The sequence below is a fragment of the Ruditapes philippinarum genome, unplaced genomic scaffold (assembly GCF_026571515.1).
Source record: "Ruditapes philippinarum isolate M1 unplaced genomic scaffold, ASM2657151v2 ctg6483_1_1_1_1, whole genome shotgun sequence".
Lineage (NCBI taxonomy): Eukaryota > Metazoa > Mollusca > Bivalvia > Venerida > Veneridae > Ruditapes > Ruditapes philippinarum.
Genome location: NW_026865479.1, coordinates 1 through 15,581, shown reverse-complemented (window position 1 = coordinate 15,581; position 15,581 = coordinate 1). Strand labels below are relative to the sequence as shown.

Sequence of the window (15,581 nt, the reverse complement as noted above, 5' to 3'; positions counted from 1 at the left end):
CTGTCTGTGCAAAAGTGTAAAAAATCTAATTTAGCGCTGGTGATTGACCCAACTGACACCTTACTCAATCCAAATGGACCACGAAAAGAAAACATCAATCATATAATAAAGGCTATATAAGCAAATGTGAAGAAATCTATTATTGACACTCTTGACCTTGATCAACAGATCCCTTACTCAATCCAAAGGAAGTATACCATGGAAGGGATCCAAATATGAAAGACATCTGTACATTGTGTTTATTGGTAAGTTTTTAAATTATAAAGCAATTGGTATAGGTAAAACTTAAGAGAAAAATAACTTGCCGTTTTATGTTAATGGGCGAACGGTCGGACGATTCAATAACTATATGTCTGGGGTCATAAAAATGAATAAAAATGCATGCTGTTTACTTTTAATCACAGAATGTTATAAATGTTATTATCATCTTAAAAGGCCAATCATCTTCCGATTAAATAATTATTATTTGACATCTAAATTAAAACATTAAACATTTGCAGCTTAAACATATATGATTTTTCACACATTCTTTTGCAACTTTTGTTTTTAGATAATAAAACAATGTTGATAATATTAAGGATGATTGAACTGATGATAGTTATCTGATTTTAAAGATCCTGTATGTTGTAATGTAGGATGTAACAACACTTAAGTGAACTTTTATATGTATATACAATTATTCTACTAAAACAATTTCCAAACATTCAAGAATATGTTACATATGTACTACAAATGTTTAAAGGCATTAAAAGTAATCCTTAAAATGTATGCATTCATTTCTTATTGAAAAAAATGGCTTAAACTTTATCGAAAATAAATTTCTAATTACCTTCCTTTAATATTTACAAGAAATGTAAATTCGGTAATATCTTTAAAAAAAATCTTTTTAGAACTTACAATATTTATAAAGTTTCATTTGATCATCGTATTTATGATATAAGACCTTAAAAAATTGAGTGAAAGGATCTTGAATAGAACTGACGAAGATAAATTTGTGACAATACAAATTTATTTTATTTTTTTTTCATTTTGTTATAGTCTCTCACGTGATCTCGGTGTGAAAACAGGGTGTCCTATGACACTCTCTACATAGACGGGCATGCGCAGAAGGATGTATAGGGATACAGTGGGGATAGTTTAAGTGTTTTGTCCTGGAATGTTAATGGACTTACAAATATTAAAAAGAGTAGCCAGGATTTTGTAAATATTATAACATCTAAAGACATTATATTTTTATATGAAACATGGACATCTAAAACAAGTAAAATAGACATTGATGGTTATACAACTCATAATTTATATCGTAAATTTCAGCATCGCAGAGCCAAGCGATCTAGCGGGGGTACAGCAATATATTATAAAGACTGTCTAAAAGATGGTATTCATATAGTTCGAAACCATTATGTAGAACTATTAAAAAATGATAAAAGAACAATTCTTAAAAATTTAGCTATTTATATTAAACGTGCTATGACTTTAAGAGCATCTGCTACACATATTTAAGTCCATCCTCTTAGAATAAAAAACGATGAAATTGTATGCTTAAAGTATCATGATTATATTATGTATTTGTAATTTTATTAAATGTAAATGTGTAAATGTAATGTATGTGTTATTGCGATTTGATAATTATAAACACTGGTTTATCATGTGACTGTATTATATTACATGTAAATGTATTAATTTTGTAAATATGTTACGATGATGTACTTATGGTACAAATCTAATAAAATAAATGTTCTGTTCTGTTCTGTTCTGTTCTCATAACATAACAAAACATAAATAAAAAGAACATAAAAATAATGTATAGCCATTCTTTAAAAGTATTGCAAGACTGTAACCCTTTATAGCGGCCAGTTTCTATCCTGTGCGGTGCAAAACCACAATGATATTTGGCAAGAGTAAGAGTTTTATTCACAAAAATATTCTGCAAACAATAATTAAATCTTGGTTTGACCTCAAAGGATAATTTTGATAATATTTATGATAGTTATAAATGATATGAAAGATCCTCGTACAACGTCATCACTTAAACGTTTGTGATATAAATTAGCAGGTTTTAAGCATATTTTTGAAATTGACCATTTTAGCAAATACGTAATTAATGGAACCTCTTTATATGAGTTAATGTAAAGTACACCATGAAATAAACAAACTTTACTTTTAGGTTTCAAAAGCTTTCCTATATGTATACATAGACGATGACACCGGGAAGGCCTTTCGCTTATATGTTATATCCAGTGTGTTTGACAACTGGTATAAAATATTAAAAGGCAAGTTTGTTGCACAAGAGTGTAAGGGAATATAATATTTGTTTGATAGAGTTTGATGTCTACGTCTACCATATTACAATCCACAAACGTTAGTGCTTTTTATTCCTTTCGTATGTGTCCCTCTTTACAGCCAGTCATTACTTATCTGTAAAAATTATATGTACGAGCGAATTCAGTTGCATGGCAGCGAAATTGTATTTATAACATAATTACAAATGGACATTATTGCCTTCGATATTACTTCAGTGGTTAAACATAAGTATTATTTATTCTATATGCATACGTGTATATTAATGGAATTCCACTCTGGTCCAAAAATTGAAAAAAATAGATAGTTGAATATCTTGCATAGAACCAGTCGGGCACTTTAATGACAAATAAACTAGAATAGTTAAGTAGCTTAAAGCATTTTACCACTTTTTTCCATGTTTTTGTCGTTTATAAAAAGTAAAACAATTTTGAAAAACGCTACTTTTAATTATTGGTTATTGTTTAACAAAATGAAATTTCAGAAACATAAATATGCTATAACGCGAAGACTTTAAAATTAAGTAGATCTACAATATCATGAACTTTTCGTTCCTGTTTGTTTAGAGGCGGCAAAAAGAAAAAAAACAAATGTGTTTATATTAAAGGACGATTGACCAAAAAAACAAACGTTGCATACAGTAACATTTAAAATTTAATAGTACATTTTGACCTGAAGTTATCTGGCAAAACATCTGCAAAAACCTGCACATCTATGTACTATTTGGAAAACAAATGATGACCTCGCCAAATCATGCACAGTTTTCTCGGGGTCTTCTTTTTGCGCCTGGATAAGAAAATAATAAAAAGGTGCAGCATTATATGAATGAACAAAATGCATTTCTCAGAGTGGGTTATACCTTTCAATTTGTTTATACTTACGGAAAAAATAATCAATTTTAGCAACAGAAATTCAATAACTTCAGCGTTCGTTTTTTTAGTTATTTTTAGTACCAAATACGAGTAAAAATGTTTCGGCGTTGCCGCTTGGGTTAAGCAAGGTCTGCTAGACCTTTCTGCTAGGCGACATTCATCAATTGCAATGGCTTAAAACGCCATTAGCCATTCGCCCGGGTTATAATGCATTGTTCGTTCGCGAGAAAATTACACATTTCCTATCACTTCTTCCTGATTTAGAAGGGATTTGACTGTTATCAATTTCAAAAATATCTCTGTTATTCTTTGGGTTCATCCACTGTGTAAAAGAAACATGTCTCCATCACTTTAACCACAGAGGTGGCACATGGAGGTCGCCATTTTACCATGTGACAATAAAGCGTCTCATCTTTTCAGAGATATATTGGAAGCTTATCGAAAAATAAAATCAGCTCCCTATTGACGCTACGCATTAGAATTTCAAGACCACCTTCTCGTGAGTGACCTTTCAAACAGCCAATCATCGGCGAGCTTTCACAATTGTCAAAGCAAAGCGGTTTCTAAAACTGAGATAATTTTCAAGATTTCGAGAACATACATGACATTGTCCATATAGGCAGAAGATAACCTGGCAAAACAATATTGCCAATAAAACATGAGTCTATTTTTTTCCAAATTATTTGGTTCAAATTCCTTCAAACATTTTTATAACAAAAATCAACAATTTCTTTTACTTCAACGGACAACGATATAATGATATATCTGTAAAGGGCGAATAAAATTAGAAACCGCATCGCTTTCAAAATTGTGAAATAAAAGCTCGCCGATGATTAGCTATTTGAAAGATCACAAGAAGGTGACCTCCTATTGATGCTCGTCAGATTTTAATGCGTAGTGTCAGTAAGGAGCTGATTTTGTCAGATCAAAAAGGAAATATAAAATTATAATTGTAATTAATCACTGAGGACTACGGCCTTTCTGATTTCTTACTGTACACCTGAACTTCCTACAGCAAACCACTCAAAATATAAGGATAATTCGCAATTATTTATACACATAACATGCAGTACAGATTTGGAGCAGAACCAAAATGTAATATATTACACAGCGGACTACATGTACGTGTGCTCTTTAAAATAATCTATTAAAAATGCACTGCAAATCCTGTAGACAGGAGATTCATTACATCTTTGATTGAAGATGTCCTTTTTATTCCGAATTATTATCAAGATTTGATTTATGCATGATTTTTTTTAAAGAATTTCATTTTTCAGACCCAGAGTTGTAACAATTGTTTTCAAATTTCAAAATTTGTTGACAATTTCGAGCTATCACTTTTTTCTTAGGTATTTATTTTTTTAAAAGTTAAAAAAGGATTAATGATTCAGTGCAAAATCTTGTGGTATTTCCTGTATTTTAACCGTACACTAAACGGTTTACCAACCTTTAAAGTTAAATTATCAATAGTTCTTTCTAAATCGGCAATCGTGTTGTCCCTTGCGACCACTTGTGCAGATAATTTTGCCGGTATGGCTTTTTCTTTTTCCAATTCAGCTTTGTACTAGAATAACACGTATAAAATTAATAAAATCGATGAAAATGTGAACATAGAGAACTACATGTATATTTAGAAAAAGGTCTGTCTGAAAAAGTACTCTTATTACATTTATTTTCAAGATTAAAAGTCGTATAAAAAGATAAGTGTTTTAAAACCTTCAGATCAGCATTAAATCTATAGATATATTAGTTTAGATTAATTGTTTCTGTTATATATTGTATCCTCGTACCACGGAATTATCACCAGTTTTCGATGTAAGGATATTCTGATCCGAAAAGCAAACGCAAAATGCACCAGTGGACATATTTTCAATAATAATTTTACCAAAATATTAAATAGACTTTATTTTCCTTTGGATGTCAAACAATATTACAAAATTACACTCTCTGCTTTTAGTTACATTTAAAACCACGTGGTAGAAAAACTTTCAATCTGTATAAAATCCGAGGTTATTATGAATAACAGCCGAGATATTGCGATTGCGTTTTCCTCTTTCCTTTTCATCACACGTATGTATTAAAAAGGATATTTAACATGATTCTCAGTGCTTTATATGGTTTTATATTGCACGGTATGTCTTTCAGATGTTTGTAATTAATCACTGAGGACTACGGCCTTTCTGATTTCTTACCGCAGATCTGAACTTCATACACATGCACGAGTACACAAAATCTAAAGATTATTCTGAGTATTTATACACATAACATGAGGATGAATCAATACATACTATCATGCACAGCAGACTATATATGTGCGTGTGCTCTTTATTTGATTATTTATTTAATATGTCCAGCAAATCGTGTTGTACTATATTTGGTGGTTTTTGGTAGTTTACCCTCCGGATTTGACAGGGAGCAACCATAGCGCAGTTCAGCCACTGCATTGTTCTGGGTCACTTTCGCAAGGAACTGATAAATTCTGTACCTCCTAGAGCAGATGTACAGTGCGAATGACCGTAAAAAGGATTTCATGATTAGTCGCAACAAAAGTGACATGCGCTGTTCTGGAATCGAACCCAGTTCGACCGATTCTACGCTCTACCTATTGAGCTACCGGACGGCTTTTCATCGTTTGTTCTTTTTTTTTTTTTTAATGCGTTTATTTAAGGTCGCCGCCGGAAACCCATATGGGCGACCGTACACTCAAGTCGGGCCATCCTAGAGCGTCCCGCCGAGATTTTATCGTCGATTTTTTTCCAGCTTTATTGGTGGAGGAAGACCCCAGGTGCCCCTCCGGGCATTATTTCAGGCACGAGCGGGCACCTGGGTAGAACCACCGACCTTCCGTAAGCCAGCTGGATGGCTTCCTCACATGAAAGATTTCGACCCGAGTGAGAATCGAACCTACAGCGGTGAGGGACCTGTGATCTCAAGTCAGCGACCTTAACCACTCGGCCACGGAGGCCCCCACAATCGTTTGTTCGATTAAAGGTGTCCTTTATATACCGAGTTATTTTCAAGATTTGATTGGTGAATGATTCACTTGTAATGAATTTCATCTGTTGGACCCGCATTTGTCAAAATTCAATATTTGATCAAAACTATAATTTTTGTTCCTAGATAATTGATTTATGGAATAATAATAGTTACAGAATTAAATTAAAATGATTAACTACTCAATGCAAAATCATGCAATACTTCATGTATCTTTACCATACATAAACATCTTTACCTACCTTTAAAGTTAAATTATCAACAGCTTTTTGTAAGTGGTCAATTATGTTGTCCTTTGTTACCATTTGTGCAGACAGTTTTGCCGTGATGCCCCTTTTCATTTCCAAATCAGCTTTATACTGGAATGACACTTGTAAAATTAGTAAAATTTTGAAAAATGTATGAATATTAATGGAAAATTTTGATAAAGACCTGTCTAGTTCAGTAAATTAAATCTTATTGATTTACTCCAAAAAATCTCGAATAAATAAATTAGTACTTCAAAACCTTCAGTTACCGTGATAAGCACTAAATCATTAGATTAAATGTCCATATCAAATAGTAAACCCTCGTTCGACGAATATCAGTCCATTAGGCGGTAAAGAAGAATACAACCCAATAACCTTCCAAATACTCGATGGGGGGATATTTTTCTGGACTTTTCTACCATGTTTAAAATGGTTTGTCACGTGGAAATTAATTTATTTCCTCTGTAACTATTTTTTTTAAAATTGCGTATGAATTTACTTCATAGAATGCGTAAAATGATGTCATTTTGAAGAAATTGTATCATCGGGCTTGAGTGAACAAGGATGCAATTTCCGGCATGGGTAAAACTACCGGCAACACAAGTCTGATACGGAAGGAAACACGAGGATAGAGGTTATCTTGATATATCATTCATAATTTATCATTCAATTGCGTATGTTATTTTACATATCAATAAAGTATTTAAAATATCTTTAAACTGAATGTTTTCTCTAAACATTAATTATATATAAAATATATTTACCTGCTCTATCTGGCTACGTAATTCAAGGACTGCAAAGCGAAGATCATCGACACTAGCTTGAAGGTACACGCACTGGTTCGCCTCCTAAATAAACCATTAGTAAAAGTCAATAAATACTAAGCAATAACAAACACATACTCTCCACGCTTCGTTTTTATGTAGTAATGTTTATTATTATACCCTATTTATGCTCACAATAAACTATAAAAGGGTGGCCATCCCACGTGATTTGATACATCAGAAACAATATTACGTTGACTGGCGGCACATACAAATAAACCAATACAAGTTATATTTTCCAATAAAGACCTACTTCTCGTAAATCAAACTTTAAACGAATTGAAGCAGTGCAGACCGCACAATTCTCTCTTTCGCTTTGTTATTTTATTGATTTTATTGCTTTAATCGAACCTCTCTTGACATTTTTTGTTGATCTCCGAGGTAAAAAAGCACAAAAGAAAGTTGTTGAGAGCGGGCCTATTATATTAATGAAATGACATAAATCGAGAATGCTTCTTCATCATTTTCAGTTGACACTCTGCATCAAATCACAACCATCGTTCGAATGTTTGTTTGTCGAATGTATGATTGAAAATATGGTACAGGATAGAAAAACGTATGCGTTTTTCACTGCCTGCTTTAGTTTGTATTAAATTGGTTTTGAGACAAGAGAACTAGCTTAGAAAATATGAATTGGTATTGGTTTGCTTATTTGTGCCGCTCTTTAACTCCATATCAATTCTGAAATTCTGATGCCACAGTCCACGTGGAAAAGCCACCCTGTACAACTCACAATTAATATTTCAGATGTTCGGAAATATTCATACCGAAATAGTGACAATATGTGCCATGCTAAGATTACATCTAACTTGTGTTTTGTATAATTCTACAAATAATTCTCTTGTCGGCAACCTCTGTAAAAATATAAAAAGTATAAAAATTTACAACAAAACATAATACATATATATCAACTATAAAACAAGATATAGAATCATCATCATCGAAAATAATAAAGTACTTTTGAAACATAATATTACAAAACGAAATATTATATATAATTTGGATATTGAAACATAATAAAACTCTTATATCGAGACATGCTCTACAGCTGATATTTAAAAATGATATAAATATGATACAGTATTTATATTATGTCAATATCTAATGAAGTTTTAGAAATGATATATATTCACTTTTGTTAAGGCACAATACAAAGCTATTCTTAAATAATTAAAATTAAATTAAAAACAATTCTAACAAGAATATTTATACAAAATGAATTGTTAGTCGGGAAACCACCAGTCTTTCTTTTGACAATCAGATGTTACTTGAATTGTATATTTACCTTGAAAATTCCCAGTAAGTTCTTTACTCGAAAATTAGTTTGAAGGTTATAGTCACCATTTGCATCAAGGTCAATTCTAGTCCGGCATACAGGACACGACTCCGACTGTGACGTCATAACTTGGTGTTGTATTGTGGCCTGTATACATTCATTACAGAATGTATGAAGGCATTTTAGTACTTTAGGATCTTGAAATTCTTTCATGCAAATACTGCATGTCAGGAATTCCTCCGAAATAATTTCTTTGATAGTTTTTGACATATTTAACTGAAGAATTCTACCTGCTCTGAAAGTATATTGAAAATGGGAAATGTAAACACTGAAAATTGGTGAATAAATATAAATACTGGGAAAGTGGTTTACATTAAAAAGGTAAGGTATTATGGTAAAACCTATAATGATTTTGGAAAGGACGTAGAGTTTCTTCGGAATTCTGTTTCGCCTGATACTGTTAAAACCGATCCGCAAAAAGTAATCTGTATAAAGTCATGGTCAACGCCTAGAAATGTTCATGAACTCCGTCCACTTTCAGGACTTTGTAGTTTTTACAGAAATTTATAACAGACTATTCAGATATTGCTAAACCTTTACATCAATTAACAGAGAAGTTTAAAAAATAGATTATGCAGCTGTCAAGTGCCGTGTGGGAGCTATAAAAAGTTCCCCCGTACTTCACTTCAGTGTTGTTATATTTTTCTGGTCATTCGGGATCAGTATAAATCTTATGTGATGATGGCTTTTGAGCATTGAAACCAAAGGTATGTCTCTGAACTACCTTATGTTAAACATCTACAAATTTTGATATAGCATTTAAAGTTCCGTCTATTTCTAAGTAAATATCACAATGGACACGGGAACTTCAAGTTATATTAGAAGTGATACATGCTTTTGTATGGCAACATACTGGAAATTAATTAAAAGATATAAAATGTTTCATGATGTCATGATATACTTTTGAGCCTGGTGATCACGTTCAATAACAAGAATTTGTTGTTTTTCTAAATTTACCTCCTTTTGGAAAGAACCTTTTGAAATTAAAGATAAAGCATGAGACTTTTGTATAGAGTTAATAGTGATTATGATAAATCGTTAAAAGTGCGTAAGCGACAGCTAAAAAGTCAAATTCTTGCTGTTAATACTAATATTAAACAAACAGGACTTTCAGAAAAAAATAGAAGATACAGAGATAGATAAAACGAATTCTTTTTAACTGATATACCAACAAACAGATCTAAAAAGAAAAATTAAGAACTAAATTCTATTTGACTATGTATTTTCCATTTCCACACGGGACAGTAAGAAAACTTTCTCCAAAGACTCTATGTTCAACATGCAAGGACCACGTGCTTGAAGATAAGTTTCTACAGTATTTAATGTTATGTTGAAAAACAATGATATAAGGTTGTGCTGCATGACATGTAAGATGTTTCAAGAAGGATATTTACAGATTATGAAGTAAACAAATGAAGAAAGTACACAGCACCGAACCTTCTGAAAAGGAACCTTTAAAGTACAAGGTAAGAGTGTATAAAAATAGGATATGAAGATTCTGATCAGGATCGGAGTCGTTACATTGAAATATGTGACGAAGCTACTGATGATGTCACAGAATAAAGGAAGTATATTTAGATGCTATACAATACGTAATAATAAAAATAGTTTGTCTTTTATCAAATAATCATAAAGCAAAGAAGTCAGAAGAAAATTTAGTATCATAGAGGAATAACCGTGTTAAAAGTTACACATGCTAAAAAATGTCAGAAAAGGAGAACAAATGCGTTAGTCTCTCGATTCGAATTTTCAAACTTTTAAATCTGCACATTTATGAGCCAATAAAAAGAAAATACTAAGGTGCAGGGTCTTAGAAATTAAATGACTGGATGCCGGAACAAATTCTTTACAAGCGAAGCGAAAACATCTTTAAGAAACTTAACTAATTGTAGTAATGACTGAAAAAATATCTCCTACCTGTCATCCTCCATCTTGAAAATTCTACACTTTAATCGGAAAGCGCGATAAGGTAACAAGTTCTCTGCGGCGAATATGTTATATCGTTCCTTACATATTTTGCAACCCTTAAGTTGCTGGGTCGAAAGTGTATTTTATTCTGATAAACCAATTGTTAAATTTCCTACTATTATAAATGAATAAGCAAGATTAATACTTGATTGATTCTTTACATTTCAGTCCTGATTGAATTTAATACATATACCTGAACGGAATCCTTGAGCAAATAGAAATACATCTTTTCGTGTTTACCCCCACTGTACACATACCGTTTACACTATCTACCAACACTGGTATACGGTAAATAGTCTGGGTTAATATATTTTTTTTAAGTTTAATTGATATCTCAAGGCCTAACTGGGCATGTGAGAAAACAACAATATAACAAAACATTTCAAAACGAAGTAAAGTGCCATATAGTAAAAATGAAACTCTGACAATGCTGTGAACATATGTACATAAGAAAAAAATAAAAAATGATAATGGTATTAATCAATTTTACAAAGATTTGAGAATAAAATCAGAAAGGATGTAATTTAAAAGAATAAAAATTAACAGAATAACACCTACTGTATATGAGATCAAAACCTATATGAGTCAAACCTATTAACAGTGTTTGGTAGCCTCTCAGATGTCAAAAGTGAAAACCTTGTCTGAGGTCATCTTGAGTACCAGGACAATTCCTCATTTTCTTTCGTCGTCAGTTTCTGTTGTCAGGGCGTTATACGTGTCCTAGGGATGATCCAGAAATACTCCAGAAAGTAAATAATATTAATTACACATCCTTTAAACAAGAACAAATTTTAATTAACCAACTCGTGTTCAGCGCATACATGTTCAAGCAAACATAAAGTCCAAGAGATGGCGGGGTTTAATCGTAATTTACTGAATCACCAAACAAAACATTGTCATTATAATTAAAGCATATTGTTTGTACTTTTTTAATACCAATTTCTTAAGTGACGCTGTTCAAGCAAAGTACAGTGCAGAAATTCAAGATGGCCGCAAATATGGCCGCCAAAAAAGATAATTTTAAAGAAAAAGTCAAGAAGCAAAACGTGTATGGTATTTTGTCATTTTGGCGGCCATTTTGAATCTCTGAACTTTTGCCTTGGTTGCGTCACTTACGAATTTTTTCTCTTGAACTAATAGTATGAGTGTTGAGTTGTTGACATCAATAGTCACTAAGTTTTACAATGCATTTTCCGTGCCCATAACCCGTTGGGTGGTTATGATCTTATACCTAGAGGAATCATATATTTTTGAAAAATTAATTCCTGACGCCGCATTATGTTAATAGGCTGGCGAGTCGAATGTGTGACCGTTCATTTGTCTTTTTTTTTTGAAAAGTCAATTTGAAACTCGACGACGAATTGTATAATAAAAGGCATAAACCAGTTTTCTTAAAACGACGAGCCCCCTGAAAAAAGTAAGAAAATAAACTAAATTACTTAACAATTACGCCAGCGTTTACTATAGCTTTGTATAATTTTGTGTATAATTTTAAATACTTATTTTAGTCTTTGAATAATATTTCTTCTGACATATGAATTTAATTCGTTTTAAGAATTACAATTGTTGGTTTAGATCGATAACTTAATCAAACTTTCGGCATATGCAATTCTTCTTTACAAATTTGTAAATTGCCCCGTTGCTGGCCGCCAAATCGCATATACTAGTATTAGCCCTTCTGTTAGGCTGGTATCTCAGGTCAGGTTGCGACTTTGCAGCAGTTCCTTTGTGAATTATTTCAGACTTGAGTGGGCATCATTCTGAGTAGAAGAGCCGACAACAGAAGTCCGAAAACTTTCTGGAATGCTTCAACACGTGAAAGAATTAAATTAAAGTCCCTTTCGGTATTCGAACCCATGGCTGAGGTGTGAGTGGACACAATGCTGTTGGTGAATTCAGACATAGTTTTCATATACAGGGGCGAGGGCTTGGTATCGTGACCATCATTTTGCATCTTGAAAGGCAATCGATAGCGAACTGGAAACTCCGGCGACAAAAGAATGTTCTACAATTCGACAGATATGAGCCCCGTGGTCTTTCAAATATAATTCTATTTTTAAAACCCTCGACACACTAAGATATGCAGTATAATTTTATATTATGATGACGCATATTAATCAAAATGTTCAAACCAACGTGTTTCGGATATTTGTCCGCATACAGCAAAGTATACGCACCATATTAAAACATTAAAATCTATGGCTTATATGATAAAAGTTTATATCTAAATATGATCCTTTCCTGTTCATACACTTTATCTTATAAAGACTGTGAGGTTGTGCTGCCGAAACACTGCGAAATTCCTTTACGAAAAAGTGAATAAAAATGCATACGTATACATGTAGTTCCTTTCAAATAAGTTATTATTTTCTTTAGAAGGCCAACTAATCCTTCGGTTATATAATTATTATATGACATCTATTATTGACTACATATTTTATATTTCACACATTCTTTTGCAAATTTGGCCTTTTGAGATATATAGATTACAATGTCAATTATGTTGAAAATATTAATGATGTTAGAATTGATAATTATAATTTGATTTGAATAGAACGGGCGATAATGAATTTGTGATGATATATTTTATTTTAATATAGTATCTTACATACGCGTGCACAAGTGCGCGCACACACAAAACATAGATAAAAAGAGCATGAAAAATGTATAGCTATTCCTTGAAAATATTACAAGATTGTTTTTATTTATTCTTTGCTGTAGGAGGGATAACTCATCAGGATACATTGACAAAGAGTATATGATCTACAGATTTACCTCCCTTATTTATAAGCTTACAATTTTAAAATAATTTAATAACAAAAGTTATATTAAAAAAGTACTTAAATGTGTCTGTCTCAAAAACATAAATAGCAAGTATTCATAAGCATGTATAAAGTCATAACACCAGCTTTAACCAGTGTGTAGAAGATTCTTAACAAAATATTAATCTTGTACACTAAAAGCAATCTATTTAAAGCTGCGAACAATGTTTTTTTCTTTATTTAATTCAGTAGTATCCAGAATACGTAAATATGCCTAGTAAACAGTAGTAGACTTGAGAAATATGCAACTGACCGTTCAGCTCAGAATTATATGAGACTTTTTATTTACATACAATGTGTAATAATATGTGTAACAGCTGCTTATTTTTGTCTGGTTAGCAGTGGTTATCCAAGCGATTAGTTATCATGAACAATCTTATAAAAATCGTCTAAAAGTGTAAAAAAGCTAGATAAACAATTACATAATAACTGAGAAGTATGTTATAATTACTTTTGGATTAGAATGTTAATACAATTTTAAACTAACCATTATGTTTACTGTATTGGTTATATGCTTTAAAATATTATAACAGTTTTTTTGCTACAATCCTTGTCATATCTGGCTTGGTGGACAAAAAGCTATGACTTATCTGTATCACTTAAAATTTGTTTCCAGAAGATTCCATATATAGAGGATATTAAATGAGTGTAAGTTCAATACTGAATTTATTGCACGAGTTGAATAAAATTATATTATGCGAGCCTTTGGCGAGCATAATATTATTTTATTCAACGAGTTCAATAAATTCAGTAATAAATGAACTTACACGAATTTAATATTCTATTTATCAAATACCTAAATTAAACACCGTTTTAAATGAAATAAGAGTAATTTTTCAATGACGCACCTATAGTATAACGCTTACGTTTAGCGCGTCTTTACGCTATGTTTGTATAACTCTAATGACGTCACGTCAAAATATATGCACGGCCGTGCAATACCATATTTACGGAGTCACAAAATCGGCACGGGTGTGTGATAAATACATGTATGTAGGTGAGGTCATCTACATGTAGAAGACATTTCCTCAGATGTTATATCCAGTATGAATGCCAGTTTGCAGATTGAAAGGCAAGTTTGTTGCACAAAAATGTATAGAAATGTTTTTGCTTGAGAGCGTATCGTGTCCGTGTCTATCATAAAACTATCCACAGAGCTAAGTGCCTTTTATTCCTTTCGTATTTCTTCCTCTTTTCAGCCAGCCAAAACTTGTCTGTAAAATTATATGTACGAACGAATTCAATTGCATGTCAGCTAAATTGTATTTATAATATAATTACAAATGGACATTATGGCCTTCGACATTACTTAAGTGATGAAACAAAATTATCATTTTTTAAATATACAATGTGTTAATGGAATTCAACTCTGGTCCAAAAATGAAAGAAAAAAATTGGCACTTAAAATGGCAAGGTATGCACAAGATATTAAAGACAGATATATGTACTCAAATGTTTCTGTGCTATACCTATTTGAGCTTTAAGCGTTTAGTCGTTTTCAAGAAGTAAAATGATTAATTATAAAAAAAGGATTGAGCGAATAATCTGAAATTCTACGTACAAATCATAGGTCAAGACCATCAAATGGTAAACAAATCGAAAAAAAATCCTCAGGGGTCTCCCTTTAACTTCAAAAATGGCTCAATTTTGGTACCTAATTTATTTACTAAACATGTCACTGTTGTTCATTTGACATTTATTTACAAAATGAAATTTCAAAAACGTAAAATTGCTTTAACGCGATTACTTTAAAATTAAGTAGATCAACTTAAACATGAACCTTTCGTTCCTCACCGAAATGATTAGTTTGTTTAAAAGCGGCAGAATAAGAACCTTTAAACTATTTTTAAGGACGAATGACACAAACACTTAAATCGTTGTCTACAGTAACAATTAAAATTAAATAGTACATTTTTGACACACCTGAAGTAATCTGGAAAAACATCTGCAAAAACCTTCAATACATGTTGCGCATCTATGTACTATTTGAACAACACATGATGACTTCGCCAAATCATGCACAATTTTCTCGGGGTCTTCCTTTTGCGTCTGGATAAGAAAATAATAAAAAAAAGGTGCAGCATCATTAAACATGAACATGAAAAACACACACACACACACACACACACACCACACACACACACACACACACACACACACACACACCACACACACACACACACACACACACACACACAAAAAACAACAAAAAAAAA

General features: G+C 32.0%; 1 protein-coding gene and 1 long non-coding RNA gene across 3 annotated transcripts; both read right to left on the bottom strand.

Moving 5' to 3' along the window:
• Positions 1–1,076: 1,076 nt before the first annotated feature.
• On the bottom strand, positions 1,077–11,093 carry LOC132729256 (tripartite motif-containing protein 3-like). Of its 2 annotated transcripts, none has more exons than XM_060714976.1 (8): positions 10,493–11,093; positions 8,525–8,810; positions 8,007–8,093; positions 7,180–7,263; positions 6,410–6,526; positions 4,621–4,737; positions 2,966–3,087; positions 1,077–2,418 (listed from the first exon to the last, which is right to left on the bottom strand). In XM_060714976.1, exons 1-7 carry the CDS (start codon positions 10,504–10,506, stop codon positions 2,980–2,982), a joined length of 813 nt encoding a protein of 270 aa, XP_060570959.1. In that variant the 5' UTR covers positions 10,507–11,093; the 3' UTR covers positions 1,077–2,418; positions 2,966–2,979. The 2 variants fall into 2 exon arrangements, with proteins under 2 accessions (XP_060570959.1, XP_060570958.1); XM_060714975.1 differs by having other exon boundaries at positions 2,974–3,087.
• Positions 11,094–13,791: 2,698 nt separating this feature from the next.
• On the bottom strand, positions 13,792–15,422 carry LOC132729254 (uncharacterized). The gene is made up of 2 exons (XR_009625589.1): positions 15,289–15,422; positions 13,792–14,579 (listed from the first exon to the last, which is right to left on the bottom strand). It is a non-coding gene; the product is annotated as an uncharacterized LOC132729254 (long non-coding RNA).
• Between the last annotated feature and the right edge of the window lie 159 nt (positions 15,423–15,581).